The sequence below is a fragment of the Achroia grisella genome, unplaced genomic scaffold, assembly GCF_030625045.1.
Source record: "Achroia grisella isolate CSIRO2021 unplaced genomic scaffold, CSIRO_AGI_Agris_v1 utg778, whole genome shotgun sequence".
In the NCBI taxonomy this organism is placed as follows: domain Eukaryota; kingdom Metazoa; phylum Arthropoda; class Insecta; order Lepidoptera; family Pyralidae; genus Achroia; species Achroia grisella.
In genome coordinates this window covers 425,154-439,688 of record NW_026713018.1, presented here as the reverse complement: position 1 = coordinate 439,688, position 14,535 = coordinate 425,154, and the positions used below count along the sequence as shown (strand labels likewise).

The 14,535-nt window shown below is 33.5% G+C and overlaps 2 protein-coding genes across 2 annotated transcripts in view; one reads left to right on the top strand and one right to left on the bottom strand.

Moving 5' to 3' along the window:
• LOC131850628 (ecdysone oxidase-like) overlaps positions 1-1,697 on the bottom strand; it is a 67,009-nt gene extending 65,312 nt beyond the window's left edge. The window contains exons 1-2 of the mRNA XM_059200923.1: positions 1,382-1,697; positions 628-776 (exon numbers count right to left, since the gene is read on the bottom strand). Coding sequence (XP_059056906.1) covers positions 628-776; positions 1,382-1,686 — 454 coding nt within the window. The 5' untranslated portion in view covers positions 1,687-1,697. The remainder of the gene's footprint in view (positions 1-627; positions 777-1,381) is intronic.
• A 3,884-nt stretch (positions 1,698-5,581) lies between these two features.
• Positions 5,582-13,984, top strand: LOC131850633 (beta-1,4-N-acetylgalactosaminyltransferase bre-4-like). Its single transcript, XM_059200934.1, has 3 exons — positions 5,582-6,213; positions 8,184-8,540; positions 10,202-13,984. The coding sequence occupies exons 1-3, from the start codon at positions 5,777-5,779 to the stop codon at positions 10,386-10,388; spliced, it is 981 nt and encodes a 326-aa protein (XP_059056917.1). The 5' UTR covers positions 5,582-5,776; the 3' UTR covers positions 10,389-13,984.
• Positions 13,985-14,535: the final 551 nt, after the last annotated feature.

Sequence of the window (14,535 nt, the reverse complement as noted above, 5' to 3'; positions counted from 1 at the left end):
AGTTTGAACTTTATAGCGAGCATGACTGTTTCAAGTTACTCCACTACGTCATTTATATTATTTACAGCATAAACTGTACCAATCACAGTGTTCACCCATTACAATATTTAATTTACATTATTTTTACATTATATAGTCATAACTAAATTTACTATAAGATATATAAACTTAATCATAATTTCTAGGCTCATTATGTCAACATTACTTATTAATATAATACTACAAAATACTTTTCGGTACTCATTGTCTATCAACTATAATAAGAATAATAATCTCAAGACAATTCACACAGCGCCATCTAATCCCAAGTTAAGCTAGCTTAAGCTTGTGTTATGTGTACTAGACAACTGATACAAATACATAGATATATTTTTCTTTTCGTAAATACATACATATTACACATAGAAAACACCCAGATCGACACAAACAATCATACTCATGAAATACAAATGTTTGTGCCGTGCGAGGAATCGAACCCGCGACCATCGGACGTAAAGCGGTGTGCTAAATCACTAGACCACCGAGGTCGTCAAAACTATGCATATATATATATATATATATATATATATATATATATATATTATAACTGTTTGTACCAATATAAATTTTAAAACAAATGTGTCGTACCAATAACTTTGACCCCGTGTTGGTGTCCCACGTTGATCCAGCCGAGAGGCGGTATGGTGATGAGATGGTGGCTGAAATAGCAGAATATGTCGACCCCCGCCCAGTTGTAGAATGTATACGCATCATGGTTGCCCGTACCGTCGGTAACACTGCAAGTGAATCCTTACTAATAATAAAAATGCGAAAATTACTCTGTCTGCCTGTCTGTCACGCTTTAAAGCCAAAACTATTAAATTGATTTAAATGAATTTTATCACATAGATAGTCCAGGTCTCATAAATGTGATAGTAACTGTCTGTCTGTCTGCCTGTCGCGCTTTCACGGCGAAATCGTCAGTATTTTGGCGTGAAAGCGGACAAAGTTGCAGGCACAGATAGTATTCTATAAAATCGATTTTTGGTAGAAAATATGTTTGTAATAAAAATGTTTATTAATTTATCATCGATTTTTTGTGTAGACTGTATTACCATCCCCAGCTATCGATAACCATAAACAAACAGAGTAGATAAATTGCTAATTGCCCGATTCGTTATCAAATAATCTGTGGTGTAACAGTCCGAGAAATTTGGTACAGAAATACTCAAGTGAGAATTTCAAACAGCTATAATCCAGGGCTATGAATGAATAAAAAAATAACTAAGTATTATTATAATATATACAATAGTTCTTAAAGGTGCAAACTCGTGTTAAATACAAATTTGAATCTTGCGTTGTTATTACCAATGTCTATTTTTTATTCATATTAGTACCTTACCTGTCATCGTGATATCCGTTGGCCATATCATGGCATACCAACGTCTTCGGTAAAATACTCTCATCATGTCGTGCTACATCTTCCGTATCCGGGTCGAAATGACAAAATATATGTGGGCTATCAAGACTCACTACATCTTGTTTGTTTAACTCAATATTCTTTATTAATTTTTTACTATGTGGCTGCAATTCTTTACAGAGAGATCTCCAAGACGGGGGATTTTCCAAAAATAACAGTATCTCATTGTATGTATCGAGCGGTTTGCAGGTTAATTCATCTTCCTTCCAAATGGACTTCACTTTCATTTTTAAATCACTTCAAATTAAAATAACATTAACAAACATTACACTAAATATTTCATTTTAAATTGTAAATAATAAAATTATACACTTTAGTGACTTAATAATATTAAACCAGATACGATGTGTTAATATTTGTCACTGATCTGACATTTTATTTTGACAGTATAAAATGGCGGGAAATGCAAATCCAATGTTATGAACGTGTGATGTGTGAAGCACAAGCGACTAAACTAATATGCCAGAATATCATGAATACTATTAAAACATTTACTTATAAAATAGGACACATGTCAAGGTTTCCTTGTGTTTACAATTTACATCGCTAAAATTGGTTACAGTAATGAATATTTCCGTGTATCATTTAAATCAGTCCAAACCACATCGCTGAATACAGCAATAAGGAATACAGGAAGTTTAGTATAATGATACCACAGATAATATATGATAATACCAAACTTCCTAAGACATGTATTGTTGCAAACTATTTTATATATCTTTTTTATGGTCTATATTTTTTATAAGAACTATATTGTTTTGTATAGAAATATAAATAATCTTTATTCAAATACACTCATTACAAGCACTTTTGAATAATCATATTTTTGAATCTACCACTCATTCGGAATGCAGATTCATCACAAGAAGAATGAGCAAGAACCTTGTATGTCTCTTTTGAATAGATGTTTTATATATATAAATATTTACAGTATAACAAGTAAGAGGCATGGGACAATCAATATAGAAAACGCTACGCACTCATTCTTAGTCACTATATATAACATTATGTGGATACAATATTTGCCAAATTTTGCCTTTTCTTTGCTAGTCTCGTATTCGATCTTTTTCCTTTAAATGTATTGTTCATTTCATTTTAATCGGTTTATAAAAAAAAGTTATAACTTCCAAATAATAATAATAAATATCTTCTCTTAAATGAAAATAAGAACGTCAGGGAACAACAATGTAGTTGCGCTATGGAATATTTTTGTAAACTGTGAGATCCTTATGCTCTACTTGTAATAGTGTTTGTAGGTCGGCAGGCGATAAGGGTTACATTGTTCATTGCCTAGGATATTTCCGTTGTACGGACGAAAACTAGATCATATTATTTTAATAGAATATTTAGTAGGTCTATATACTTTGTGATTATAGATCGCTGACCGTTAAATTATATTCTACGGGTGTTTGAAAAGACTTAATAACTCGGAACAATACTGTCCTTGGCGTAAGCACAGATAATATTGCGTAAGTATATTATCCTTAGGAAAAGACTATTAACTATATTCTCTCGAATATTCACTCAGAATTATAATCTTTGTAATGCAATTGATTTATTGAAGTATCGATACTCCAGATAAATACAAAATTAATTCACAACTAAACTTATTTGTATTTATTCATATAATTTCAATGAATTATTGATTTAAAAGTAAATATATTTGATCGAATTACAACTAATTCGATCGATTTTTCGATACTATTTTGCGAAAGTCAAGTAGGTCGTAGCATGATCGCGGAACAGTCAATTCTAGGCTTTCAATCTGAGCTCTATTCATTGCCTGATAGCGCTTGTTCAAAGACAAATCACGTCTCGCAATATGGGTATAGATCCAATAATGACTACATTTATGACGTACCTAGGATCTACATTTATGAAAATATCATCTATGCCAGGAAGAATATAGACAGTTTCAGAAGAGTTAGTTATTGCACCAATAAAAGCTTACGTAACAATAACAAACTGATTTTACCTAAATGTCCTTTGGCTAAAGTTAGTAATTCGTTTTATGGCAATTGCGTAAGGTTTTACAATAAAATACCAGAGTCTATTATTAATCTGCCAGAAAAAAGATTTAAATGTCAAATAAAACAGTTCCTTTGCAAAAAAGCTTACTACAAAATTGAAGAATTCGTTAACGATAATAATGTTTTTATAGAAAAACTTTAAATCCATAGCACTGACAATATTATCTGATTACACTAATAATGAGTGCGTAGCGATTTCTATGTTCATTATCGCATGCCTCTTATTTGTTATACTGTAATTATTTATATAAAAAAACATCTATTAAAAAGAGCAACACACAAGTTTCTTGCTCTTTCTTCTTGTGATGAATCTGCATTCCGAATGAGTGGTAGAATCAAAATATGACTATTCAAAAATGCTTGTAATGAGTTTATTTGAATAAAGATTATTTCTATTTCAATGGTCCGAATTTGATCGGTAATGTAAAATATATCCTTTACAAAATCTGCTTATATCAAGTGTAAAACGAAAAGCTAATTTTTCTTTTTCATCTATATAAAGATAATTTTTAATTGTTGTTTCTGAGTTTACACTTCGTTTATTGTAAAATTGCCTGAAAAATGTGACCAACTGTGACAAAGGCATGGGGAATCTAAAATCATGAAATTCTTGTAACGTAAATATGATACTATCTATTGGTAATGTGCTTTTCTGTAGAACTTGACGTTGTGTTGCGTATTTCAGTGTTCTCACTTTCTGTAATAAAAAATATTATTATGGCAGCCCTGATTTTGAAGTAATTGATTTTGAAGTAATTGTTTAATATTTACTGCTGAATGTTATGCTATATATGCAGCATTACAGCATATAAATAATATAAATGATGTAAATTTTATGATAATAACGGATTCGCAAAGTGCTTTAAATGCTCTACAAAATATATCTCTTAGATATAATTTAAACTATTTATTGTATAATATCAGACAAAATATTTATGATCTGAAAAACAACGGTAAGCAGGTAACATTCTTGTGGGTACCTGGTCATAAAGGAATTGCTGGAAATGAAATAGCGGATCAAGCTGCTCGGAATGTTCATAATGAAGACCACTCGAATATGTTTAAAGTTTCATTCACCGACTATTATAGCTCACTTAAAAATGCTCTAAAATTATTATGGAATAACTATTACATAAATATTGCTAACGATAAGGGAAAATGGTATGCCAAGATCCAAGGAAGCCTGCCCGCCAAACCTTGGTACCACAACAATAAAGACGTCGATAGCAGACAATTTATCACGACTATTAATCGTATGAGATTTGGTCATAATCAAACTCGCACTCACCTGTACAGAATGAAAATGGTTCACAACCCAAAATGTCCTCACTGCAATGAAGATGAAGATTTGAATTATATTATATTCAAATGTAGAAAATACGGACTCGACAGATTATTACTCATTCACGAGATTCAAGAGCATATTAATGAAGTACCGAAGTCTCTAGAAGAGATCTTATCAAGGCCTGCACTATTCAAGATTTTATATAAATTTATTTCTAACACTGGGAAGAAATTACAATTTTTTTTTAGGTTTTGTATTTTATGTTGGGCTAAGAAGGACTTGTATCCAGAGCCGTAAAATATTAAATAAAAAAAAAAGTAATTGTTTATTCAATACAATGAGTTTAAAAAAAAAGGCCGACCGTACATCAGAATTCGCTCTTCGCTGTGGTGGATTTCGGGGGTCTTCCTGATATTGGTAGGCGTGTGTTCCGATGTTTCGCGGTTTTTCGATACGACGGCGACGTGAGGAGAAGTTAGTGTCTCGCACTTTCTTCAGAAACCATTAAGATTCAAGAACACTGTACAAATACATTATTTTAACAATTCAAAACATAAAATAAACTAAGAAAATTATGAACATCAAAAACGTGCAGACATGGCTGTATGGACACAGTTGCCTTTGCCTTGTCGTTAAATAATAAACATAACCGAAAAAAGTCTAGACAAAAAATTGTAGGTTATCTGTGGTCAATTCAGTTAGTTTCAGTCGGTCAATTTCTATATACATTTCACTATTTTAAAGAAAACACTATATATGAAATATAGCGAATGATTTTGTTTTATGGAATTATTATAAATAAATTTTTTTAAACAATTATATAAAAAGTTTATCATGAAACCACGTAAAACTAATAAACGATCCTTTAATACGAAGGAAATAAAGTAGTTAAATAGTACATTACTTGGGTATTATTATTTAATACCGAATATTCAGGCATTACTAAATTGATAACTGAAAAACGACCTTTGTGTTGTTAAGTGCTAAAATAACTGCGGAGCAATGGCGAGGGCTTCACTGGAAAGTAGGATTCTTCACTTACGTATATGCTGTTTTGTAATGTTGATACTCTGCCTCATAGGCATAGTACAGATGTTTGCATCGTATGGCAAATATGATTATCCGCACACGGCCCGAGTAGATCTGTCGGACAAGCTATTCACAGGGGTCACTCCGTTTGTAACTCCTAAAAAGTCCGTGCCAGACTGCACCTATGACAAAGTACTGGAGAACAAAAAATCGTATCACCCTTCGGAAGTTGCTAGAAAACACGATAATTTCTCCCCGAAAGGTATTATGAATGGCAGCTATACCCCTGAAGAATGCAATCCGCTGTTCAGTGTTGCTGTACTGGTTACATACAGGAAGAGGCAAAATCAATTGGATACATTCGTCCCTTATATGCATGATTGGTTGAGGAAGCAACATCTTCATTATAAGTAAGTTTATGATTATTTACTTTATTTCTATAGTGCTTTTTTAGTTGTTAGTTTTTTCTGTAATGTTATAGTTTTCAGACGGAAGGGGATTGTTAGTAATGTGGACTAATAACCCTGTTGCTAGCAATGTACCATGTCAGGATAGCCTCCATGCAGTTCCTCCTGTAAACCACAGTTATGCCAAGAGGGGTTACTTGACCTGACCTTATGCTAATTTTATCATCCTCCACTGGTCTATTACACACATACAATAATGTTTTATAGAAAAACTTATAGCACTGACAATATTATCTGATTAAATTAATAATGAGTACGTAGCAATTTCTAAGTTGATTATCGCATGTCTCTTACTTGGTATACTGTATTATTATATAAAAAACATCTATTAAAAAGAGTAACACACAAGTTTCTTGCTCATTCTTCTTGTGATGAATCTGCATTCCGAATGAATAGTAGAATCAAAATATGACTATTCAAAAGTGCTTGTAATGAGTTTATTTGAATAAAGATTATTTCTATTTCTATCAGCATAAAGAGTTAGCTCTAATAGGTTCATAATGTGATTATCATCAATTTAATAAATGTTATATTTATCATATTTGTTTCTTTCATTACATGTTTTACTTAGAGAAGCAAGTATTTTAGGAAATTGGCAAACAAACTGATGGAAAGTGATGACTGTCACTTATATATGAACATTTTCATGGAACTCACAAAATAATCTATACATATAAATAAAATTGGAGTGTCAGTTTGTAAGATTGAAATAACCATTTTTTACTACATGCATATGAATATAAATATGGTACATACACCAAAATAACATTTTTAACAATTTTTATCTGTCTGTTTGTTCCGGCTAATCTCTAAAACTGCTAGACCTATTTTGACAGGACTTTTATTGGCAGATAGCTGATATAATAAGGAGTGACTTAGGCTAGTTTTATTTTAGAAAAATAAAGTTAAATTCCATACAGATAAAGTTGCGGGTACAGCACGTAATAAATAAAGTCTAAGGACAATTCACACAATGCTTTACTTGTAATCTAAGCAGAGCTTGTGTTATGGGTAGTAAAGAACTGTTGTAAATACATAGCTACTTCTTTTTTTATAAATACATACATAATAGACATGGAAAACACCCAGACTGATATAAACAATCATAGTCATGAATGCAAATGTTTGTACTGTGCAAGTAATCATACCTGTGGCCATCAGAAATGATTTTGACTATTGGAAGTAAAGTGGTGTTAAACTGCTAGATCACTGAGACCATCATTTGGTCTATGTTCAATATCATAAAAACATAGACTAAAATAGTCTATGTTTTTTAGTTGTTCCCAAACTTTTTTGAGTTGTAGACCCCTTGCCATACTTTTCGGTTTTGGGTAGACCTCCATTCTTACCTGATATTGATTTTTTTTGTAAATTACTAACTGTAGTAAAGTTTAGTGTTAAAAACATGAAGTAAACATAAAATGACCGCTGTCATAGACCCCTTGTAGTTTGTCATAGATCCCTTGGACACGTTTAGTCACGTTTGAACACGTTTAGACACGTTTAACATGTCAATATGACAGGCTCACCTGTGTTTACGTATCAGTGTAGACGACTGTATTTACATTTTTTTTAGTATTTTGAGTTTTTGTGCTATTCAAGCATTGGGTGTTGATATAGACCTCACTGGTTTAGTTCATCACTTTTGTTATAAAACTACATACCTCATTTAAGATCCTTTTTCTTTTTAAATGTCACTCTATCTGGGTTATTATAAAAAAATATATATACAATATATCTGATTATAGCCATAAGGCTAATGACAGATGGAAAGAGAAAGGGAAAAAAAAAACTATCTGGGTATCCGATGATTTAGCCAAATGTCAAGATTGGAACACAAAACATATATCACACCCATAGATTATAATACAAGACAAGATACTATTTAAAATATGCACCTTGTAAGTTTCCAGGATATATGTAATTGAACAGCAGGACGAGAAACCGTGGAATAAAGGCATGCTGTACAATATTGGAGCAAAATATGCCATAGCTGACAAGTTTCCATGTCTGATCTTGCATGACGTGGATCTGCTGCCACTGGATGAAGGGAACCTGTATGTATGCATGAAGGAGCCCCGTCACATGAGTGCCAGCATAGACAAGTTCAGATTTGTGCTGACATACGACACTTTGGTTGGTGGAGTGCTGGCGATGCGTTCCGAACAGTATCTGCTGGTGAACGGATTCTCTAATCGCTTCCAAGGCTGGGGTGGAGAGGACGATGATTTTGCGGAGAGAATACACTCCAGGAAATTGAGTATCCAGAGGTATGTTCTTAAATAAGATAAAGATAAAGAAGCCTATATTTCTGTACTATTATACATTTTTTTTTTTTTGTTACATTCATGTTCATTCATATTATTATATTATACTATAAATTTATTATTATTATATATATTTTTTTACTATTATTATTTGCACATTTGTTAAGTAGTTAAATTTTTTATGTTTAATTATTAATTTCATTATCTATATTATATCCCGCAGTACAGAGTGCCTTATTTATTTATTTAATTAACACAATATAAACTTACAGTTAATTGCCAACACGTTTATATTTTAAAACTATTTATACTACTTAAAATTATACGATGATAAAAATATTCTTATTTTAGTAATTATGGAAGGCAAGGCTTCTGTATAAACGTCAGCATCTTGGACCTTACCTAAAGATAAATTTAATAATTGCAATGCTCTCATAGTGGGTGAATTGCTAGCGTGGCTTATGCGTACCGACGCGGTTGCAAACAGTCGGACACGACGACAGGTGACACTTCTCACGTAATTCGGTGGGATATTGAATCCTATACGTTCTAGAACTGCAAAGGCCTCCTCTAATTCCTTCCAGTGCTCTTCTCCAGTAGGGGCCTGCTGTCAACTTGATATCATCATCCCAGCGTCTCTGTGGTCTACCTCTTTATCTTTTTGTTTCTCTTGGATACCATTCAGTTACACAAGTACTCCATTTTTCAGGTTTGCTTCGGATCATGTGCCTAGTCCATCTCCATTTTTGTTGGTCTATCTGTACAAGAATGTCTGTTAAGTTAGTTTTTGCTCTTATATCCTCACATCTGTGTCTATCTTTTCTGCTTATCCCTTAAATAACATATTTTAAATTGAGAGTTATTACTTTTTTTTTATTTAATAAATATAGGTTATGGGCGCCGGATATGAGGGTGAGGATCTCAGGGTTTTTGATGGTGTGATTTAAATGCCCTCTTATGGAAAGCTGTTTTATTTAGTAAAATACCCAAAACTTTATATCGACCAAATTACGTGTCTTAACTATACAACTTATCCTCTTGGTGCGGTTAACATATTTATAGAATAGCGAGCGGGCGGGCGCCCGTGAGTGCCCCGGATTGTTTGGCCTGTTCCTACAGTGGTGGCATGGTTATATATTTTAAATTAATATTTATTAAATAAAAACTGACTAAGTTATTTTGTATTGAACTTGATAGTGTTCTTCGTGGCTCGACAAAGGTTGTCGAGCCAAGAAGATAAACATATTTCGATTTAATAAAACAGATTCATCTTTACATAGTATAAAATAAAGTCGCAGCCACTGTCTATTTCCTTAGATCTTTTAAACAACGCAACAGATTTTAATGCAGTTTGTAACAATAGATAGAGTGCTGTGAGTGCTTATGTATTAAAATTTACAATTATTGATATTTTTGTTACGCGAAGTGCGAAGCCTTGGCGGGCCGCTATAAAGTATAAAACAATTTCGCTTCCCGTTGTCTGTCAGTACCTAATTACGTCGATTTTGATGCGTTTTTTTATAGTTAGAATAGATAGACTCAAGAGGAAGGTTTAGGCTATATAACATCCCACTACTGAGCAAGGATCTTTAATCGTTCGATAACCTATAATCCACGCTGGTGAAAAGCCTTGTAATACAACTAATAAATGAATGTATTTGCAGATTTCCCCGAGAAATGTCAGAATACACAATGCTACTCCATCATCCAGAGCCGAAGAACAGTGACCGGGCGCGCATCATGTACGAGAACAAGCAGCACATCAGCGAGGACGGACTCAACTCTGTGATGTACGAGTCCGTGCAGGTGAAGCCGCAGCGGCTGTTCACGTTGATCCAGGTCAAGTTATGATATGTCATATCAGAGTGGTAGCCAATGGTCGATGGATTTTAAATGGTAACTAACTTGAAGGTATTCAAACAATAAGGTTCTTCTACAGTACAGTATGCTCTATAACATAATGTGAATTATTTAATGAGGGAAATAATAATATTAATAGCCCTGGAACTAATAACCCAGTCGCAAACTAAGTACCGGTTTTGTTATGAAGCTGATATCAAGACTACACATCGCGCCATGTAGTCCCAAATGGAGTTGAAGTTATGTTATGGCTAAATAACTGATAATAATATATGTTTTTTGTGAATACATACAAAATATACATAGACTAGCTTTTGCCTGCGGCTTCGCTCGCGTTAATTTATCCCCTTAGGGGAGGAATTTATCAAAATCCTTTCTTAGGGGATGCCTACGTCATAGTAGCTTTATGCATGCAAAGTGTCAGCCCCATGGGTTTAAAATTGACAAAGATTCATACAATTTTTCTACCCCTATTTTATCCCCTTGGGGGTAGAATTAATCAAAATCCTTTCTTAGTGGATGCCTACGTCTAACATCATAACATCTTCATGCATGCCAAATTTCGATCCCGATCGAAAGCCGGATCCGTCCAGTGGTTTAGGCTGTGTGTTGATAGATCACTATGTCAGTCACCTTTGAGTTATATATATTTAGATGTATACAGATATTCTTTCCTGTAGGTAGTCAATCAATTAAATCTTAAAACATCTTCAGATCTTGTTTAATTGGATTTTCAGTGGTTATGAGCTACCCTGTATGACCGCTGTGAGACAAGGCAGAGGTGTGAACGCCAAGGTTTAACACATTTACAGACTCGGTGGCATTGTGGTTTAGCTCATTGCTTTAGTTCCATTCGTCTCAGGATCTATTCCTCGCACGGTACATACATTCATATTCATGAATATGATTGTTTGTATCGGTCTAGGTTGCTTTCTATTTATATTATGTATCTATTTACAAAAAATGTATTGATATATTTTTATCAGTTATCTAGTATTCATAACACAAGCTCTTGGGACTAGATGTGCTGTGTGAATTATCCAGGGTTATTAAACCTAATAAACTATAATAATAGTAAATTTTGTGTACAGTTTGCAAATAGTGTGAACAAAACCTAGGAAGTAAAACTTTAACTGTAACTTTTGGGTAAAATTGTTAGTCAATATAGTTAGATACTATTAAATCCTAAAACGTCGTTCTAATTGTAGAATGCAGAAGATGGCTATGAGGCTAAGTTAGTGAACCCCACGTGGTCCAAGTCTAACATTCGTAAAAGTTTCTAGAAGGATCACGTGGACTTACTAGTCCTCATTCCTAATCATCTTCTCCCCTTATATATGGGTGATTCGTTATCTCCCGTTGGTCCACTTTATTGGTTTCAATTGGTCACTTATTGGGTCTAGCTGGAGCCAACACATCAAGAGTGGACTGGGCTCATATATCTCGAAAGGTTGACCCACTTTGTTGTTTTAATTGGTCAGTTATTGGGTCTAGCTGGAGCCAACACATCAATAGTGGACTGGACTTGTATATTTCAGAAGGTTAGTCCATTTTGTTGGTTTCAATTGGGTCTGGCTGGAGCCAACACACCAAAAGTGGACTGGACTTGTATATCTCAGAAGGTTAGTCCATTTTGTTGGTTTCAATTGGGTCTGGCTGTAGCCAACTCATAAAGAGTGGACTAGACTTGTATATCTCTGAAGTTTGGTCCTCTTTGTTGGTTTGAATTGGCCATTTATTGGGTCTAGAGGAAGCTAACACATCAATAGTGGACTGGGCTTGTATATCTCAAAAGTTTGGTCCACTGATTGGTTACAATTGGCCAGTTATTAGGACTATGTGGAATCCACACAAGTGGACTTGCATTTGTCAGAAGGTTGGTGTTGTTTTAATGGGTTCCTTATTGGGTCTAGCTGGCGCCAATACACCAAGAGTGGACTGGGCTTGTCTAAATTTTAAAATGGGTGTGGTTTAGTCAACGCAACAATATTAGACTGCTTTTATTGTATTATGTATAACTGTAATACATAGAACATTTAAGTACTGACATATTTTCAGCGTTTAGAACTTAAGTACTTATACTTATATTTTAAGTTTCTGGGTAGCAAAAACTTATTTTTTTAATTAGATTCTTTCGAATTGGGTTCTTATGATTAATAATATATTTAATGTCAAATTTCTGGTTCGCGCTTCTTAACTGGACTTTGGTTTAGGTAAAATTATTTTCTTTGATATAAATTAATTTTTATATACCACATACTACAATGAAGTTTTCATATGTAAAAACGTAGATATTCATTTAGGGGATCTGTTTCACTCGAATCGTATATATAACGTACTGTATTTTATAACGCAGTGGAAGCTTACTGGGCCCATAACCTACAATAGGTTTTTTATTTTATAATAGAACAGCAGCAATTTACAAATATAATTTATTAATTAGAAAAATACATGTGTCGCAGCAAGTGTGGCACAGAGCAGAATATCCAAGAGAGACGGAACAGAGTAGGTTGATGTTTAGACAACATAACGTGAAGCAACTATATATGCAATACCGTCTTTACCATAAGGGCACACGAAGCCCGTGCCTAGGGCCCCCATTCTCAGGGGCCCCCCGAAGGACTCATTTATTCTCAAAAGATTTTTGTCGGGCACACAAAATTTTTCCACAAATGTTATCAGAAGGTATTTACAACGCATATACTACGCCATTATACCAATTACTTCGCCTATTCCTATGTTCTTACCTAATGAGTTTTTTTTACTTTCCAAAAGGGCCCTGAATTCTTATGTGCCCAAGGGCCCCAGCCTAGTTTAAGACGGCGTTGTATATATGTATAGTCATGACCATGTTTTGTTAGATGTGTATCTATTTGATATTAACTAAACATAATGAAATAAAGTAGCTAGTATATTTTATAGTACTTTACTCTCTATACCCAATATTAACCATTAATTAGTACAATTATTTATACATTAACCTTTCGAATGTCTGTCGTCTAGGCAGCGACCGAAAATGGAGAAGCGGTAAAGCGCGCGCCAGCTGATTTTTTCAAATCCGTTTCGATCTTATAATGATAAAAAATTGAAATAATACCAATTCAGTTTATATTAATGGACTAAGCAATATTTTTTTTTATATATATTTTATTGTTTCTATTTATAAACTTTAATGTTTAATTTTGGCAATGTTATATTATTATTTAATAAATTATTGTTCGTTAGTAGTATTTCAGGTTGTTGTAAAAGCTTATTAGTTAGAAACGTAGTAAATATGCAATGGATTATGTACTTAATGTGGTTATAATGAAACAGCCTATAAGGCTAATGTATCTAGATATAAGAGTGTAACGTCCTGTATTGCAAATGCACAAGTTTAAAATCAGCTGTTAATTTTTTGCAACAATTCTTAACACGTTAAAGGCCATGTAGGTCACCGGTGAGCTCATAATGTCTGGATGTTTGCGCCGCGTAGGTCACCCGTGAGCTCACTTTAGAGCTGTGTTGAGCGCCGGCGCGTGATGTTTTCATACATTTGTAGTATATAGTAGTACAGTATATTGACCGGAGCGGCGCTCAACAACAGTACTCGGTCAATACTAAATGTGTTTTTTGTCCCACAGCGCCGCGGTGGTCTCTGCTCAACGAAATGTATTCTTTATTTTTCGGGATAATTTCAATCCCAAATTAAAAAATAAATACGTTTTAATGTTTACAGATGTCATAAAAAGATTTTTTTACAAAATAATTTATTTTTGGCATTTTTACAATGGCGTTTAACGTGTTAAGTCAACAAAATCATTCGCAACATGAACACACTCTGTAACTGTGTACATTGAACTGTACTTTTGAATCTGTGTATATAACATTATTTTAAAGATGTATTAATATTATACTTATAACCTGCAACCTACAAACTACCTACCAATAAAAGTCCCGTCAAAATCGGTCAAAAAATGTTATTTCGGTGTATGTACCGTATTTATATCCATATGCATGTAGTAAAAAACTGTTATTTCAATATTACAAACAGACACTCCAATTTCATTTATATGTATAGATAACACTTTCTGTATGTATACAAGTTATATTATAAAAAAGCACAAATGTGTATGGTGCAAGTAACTGGACGTGCGTA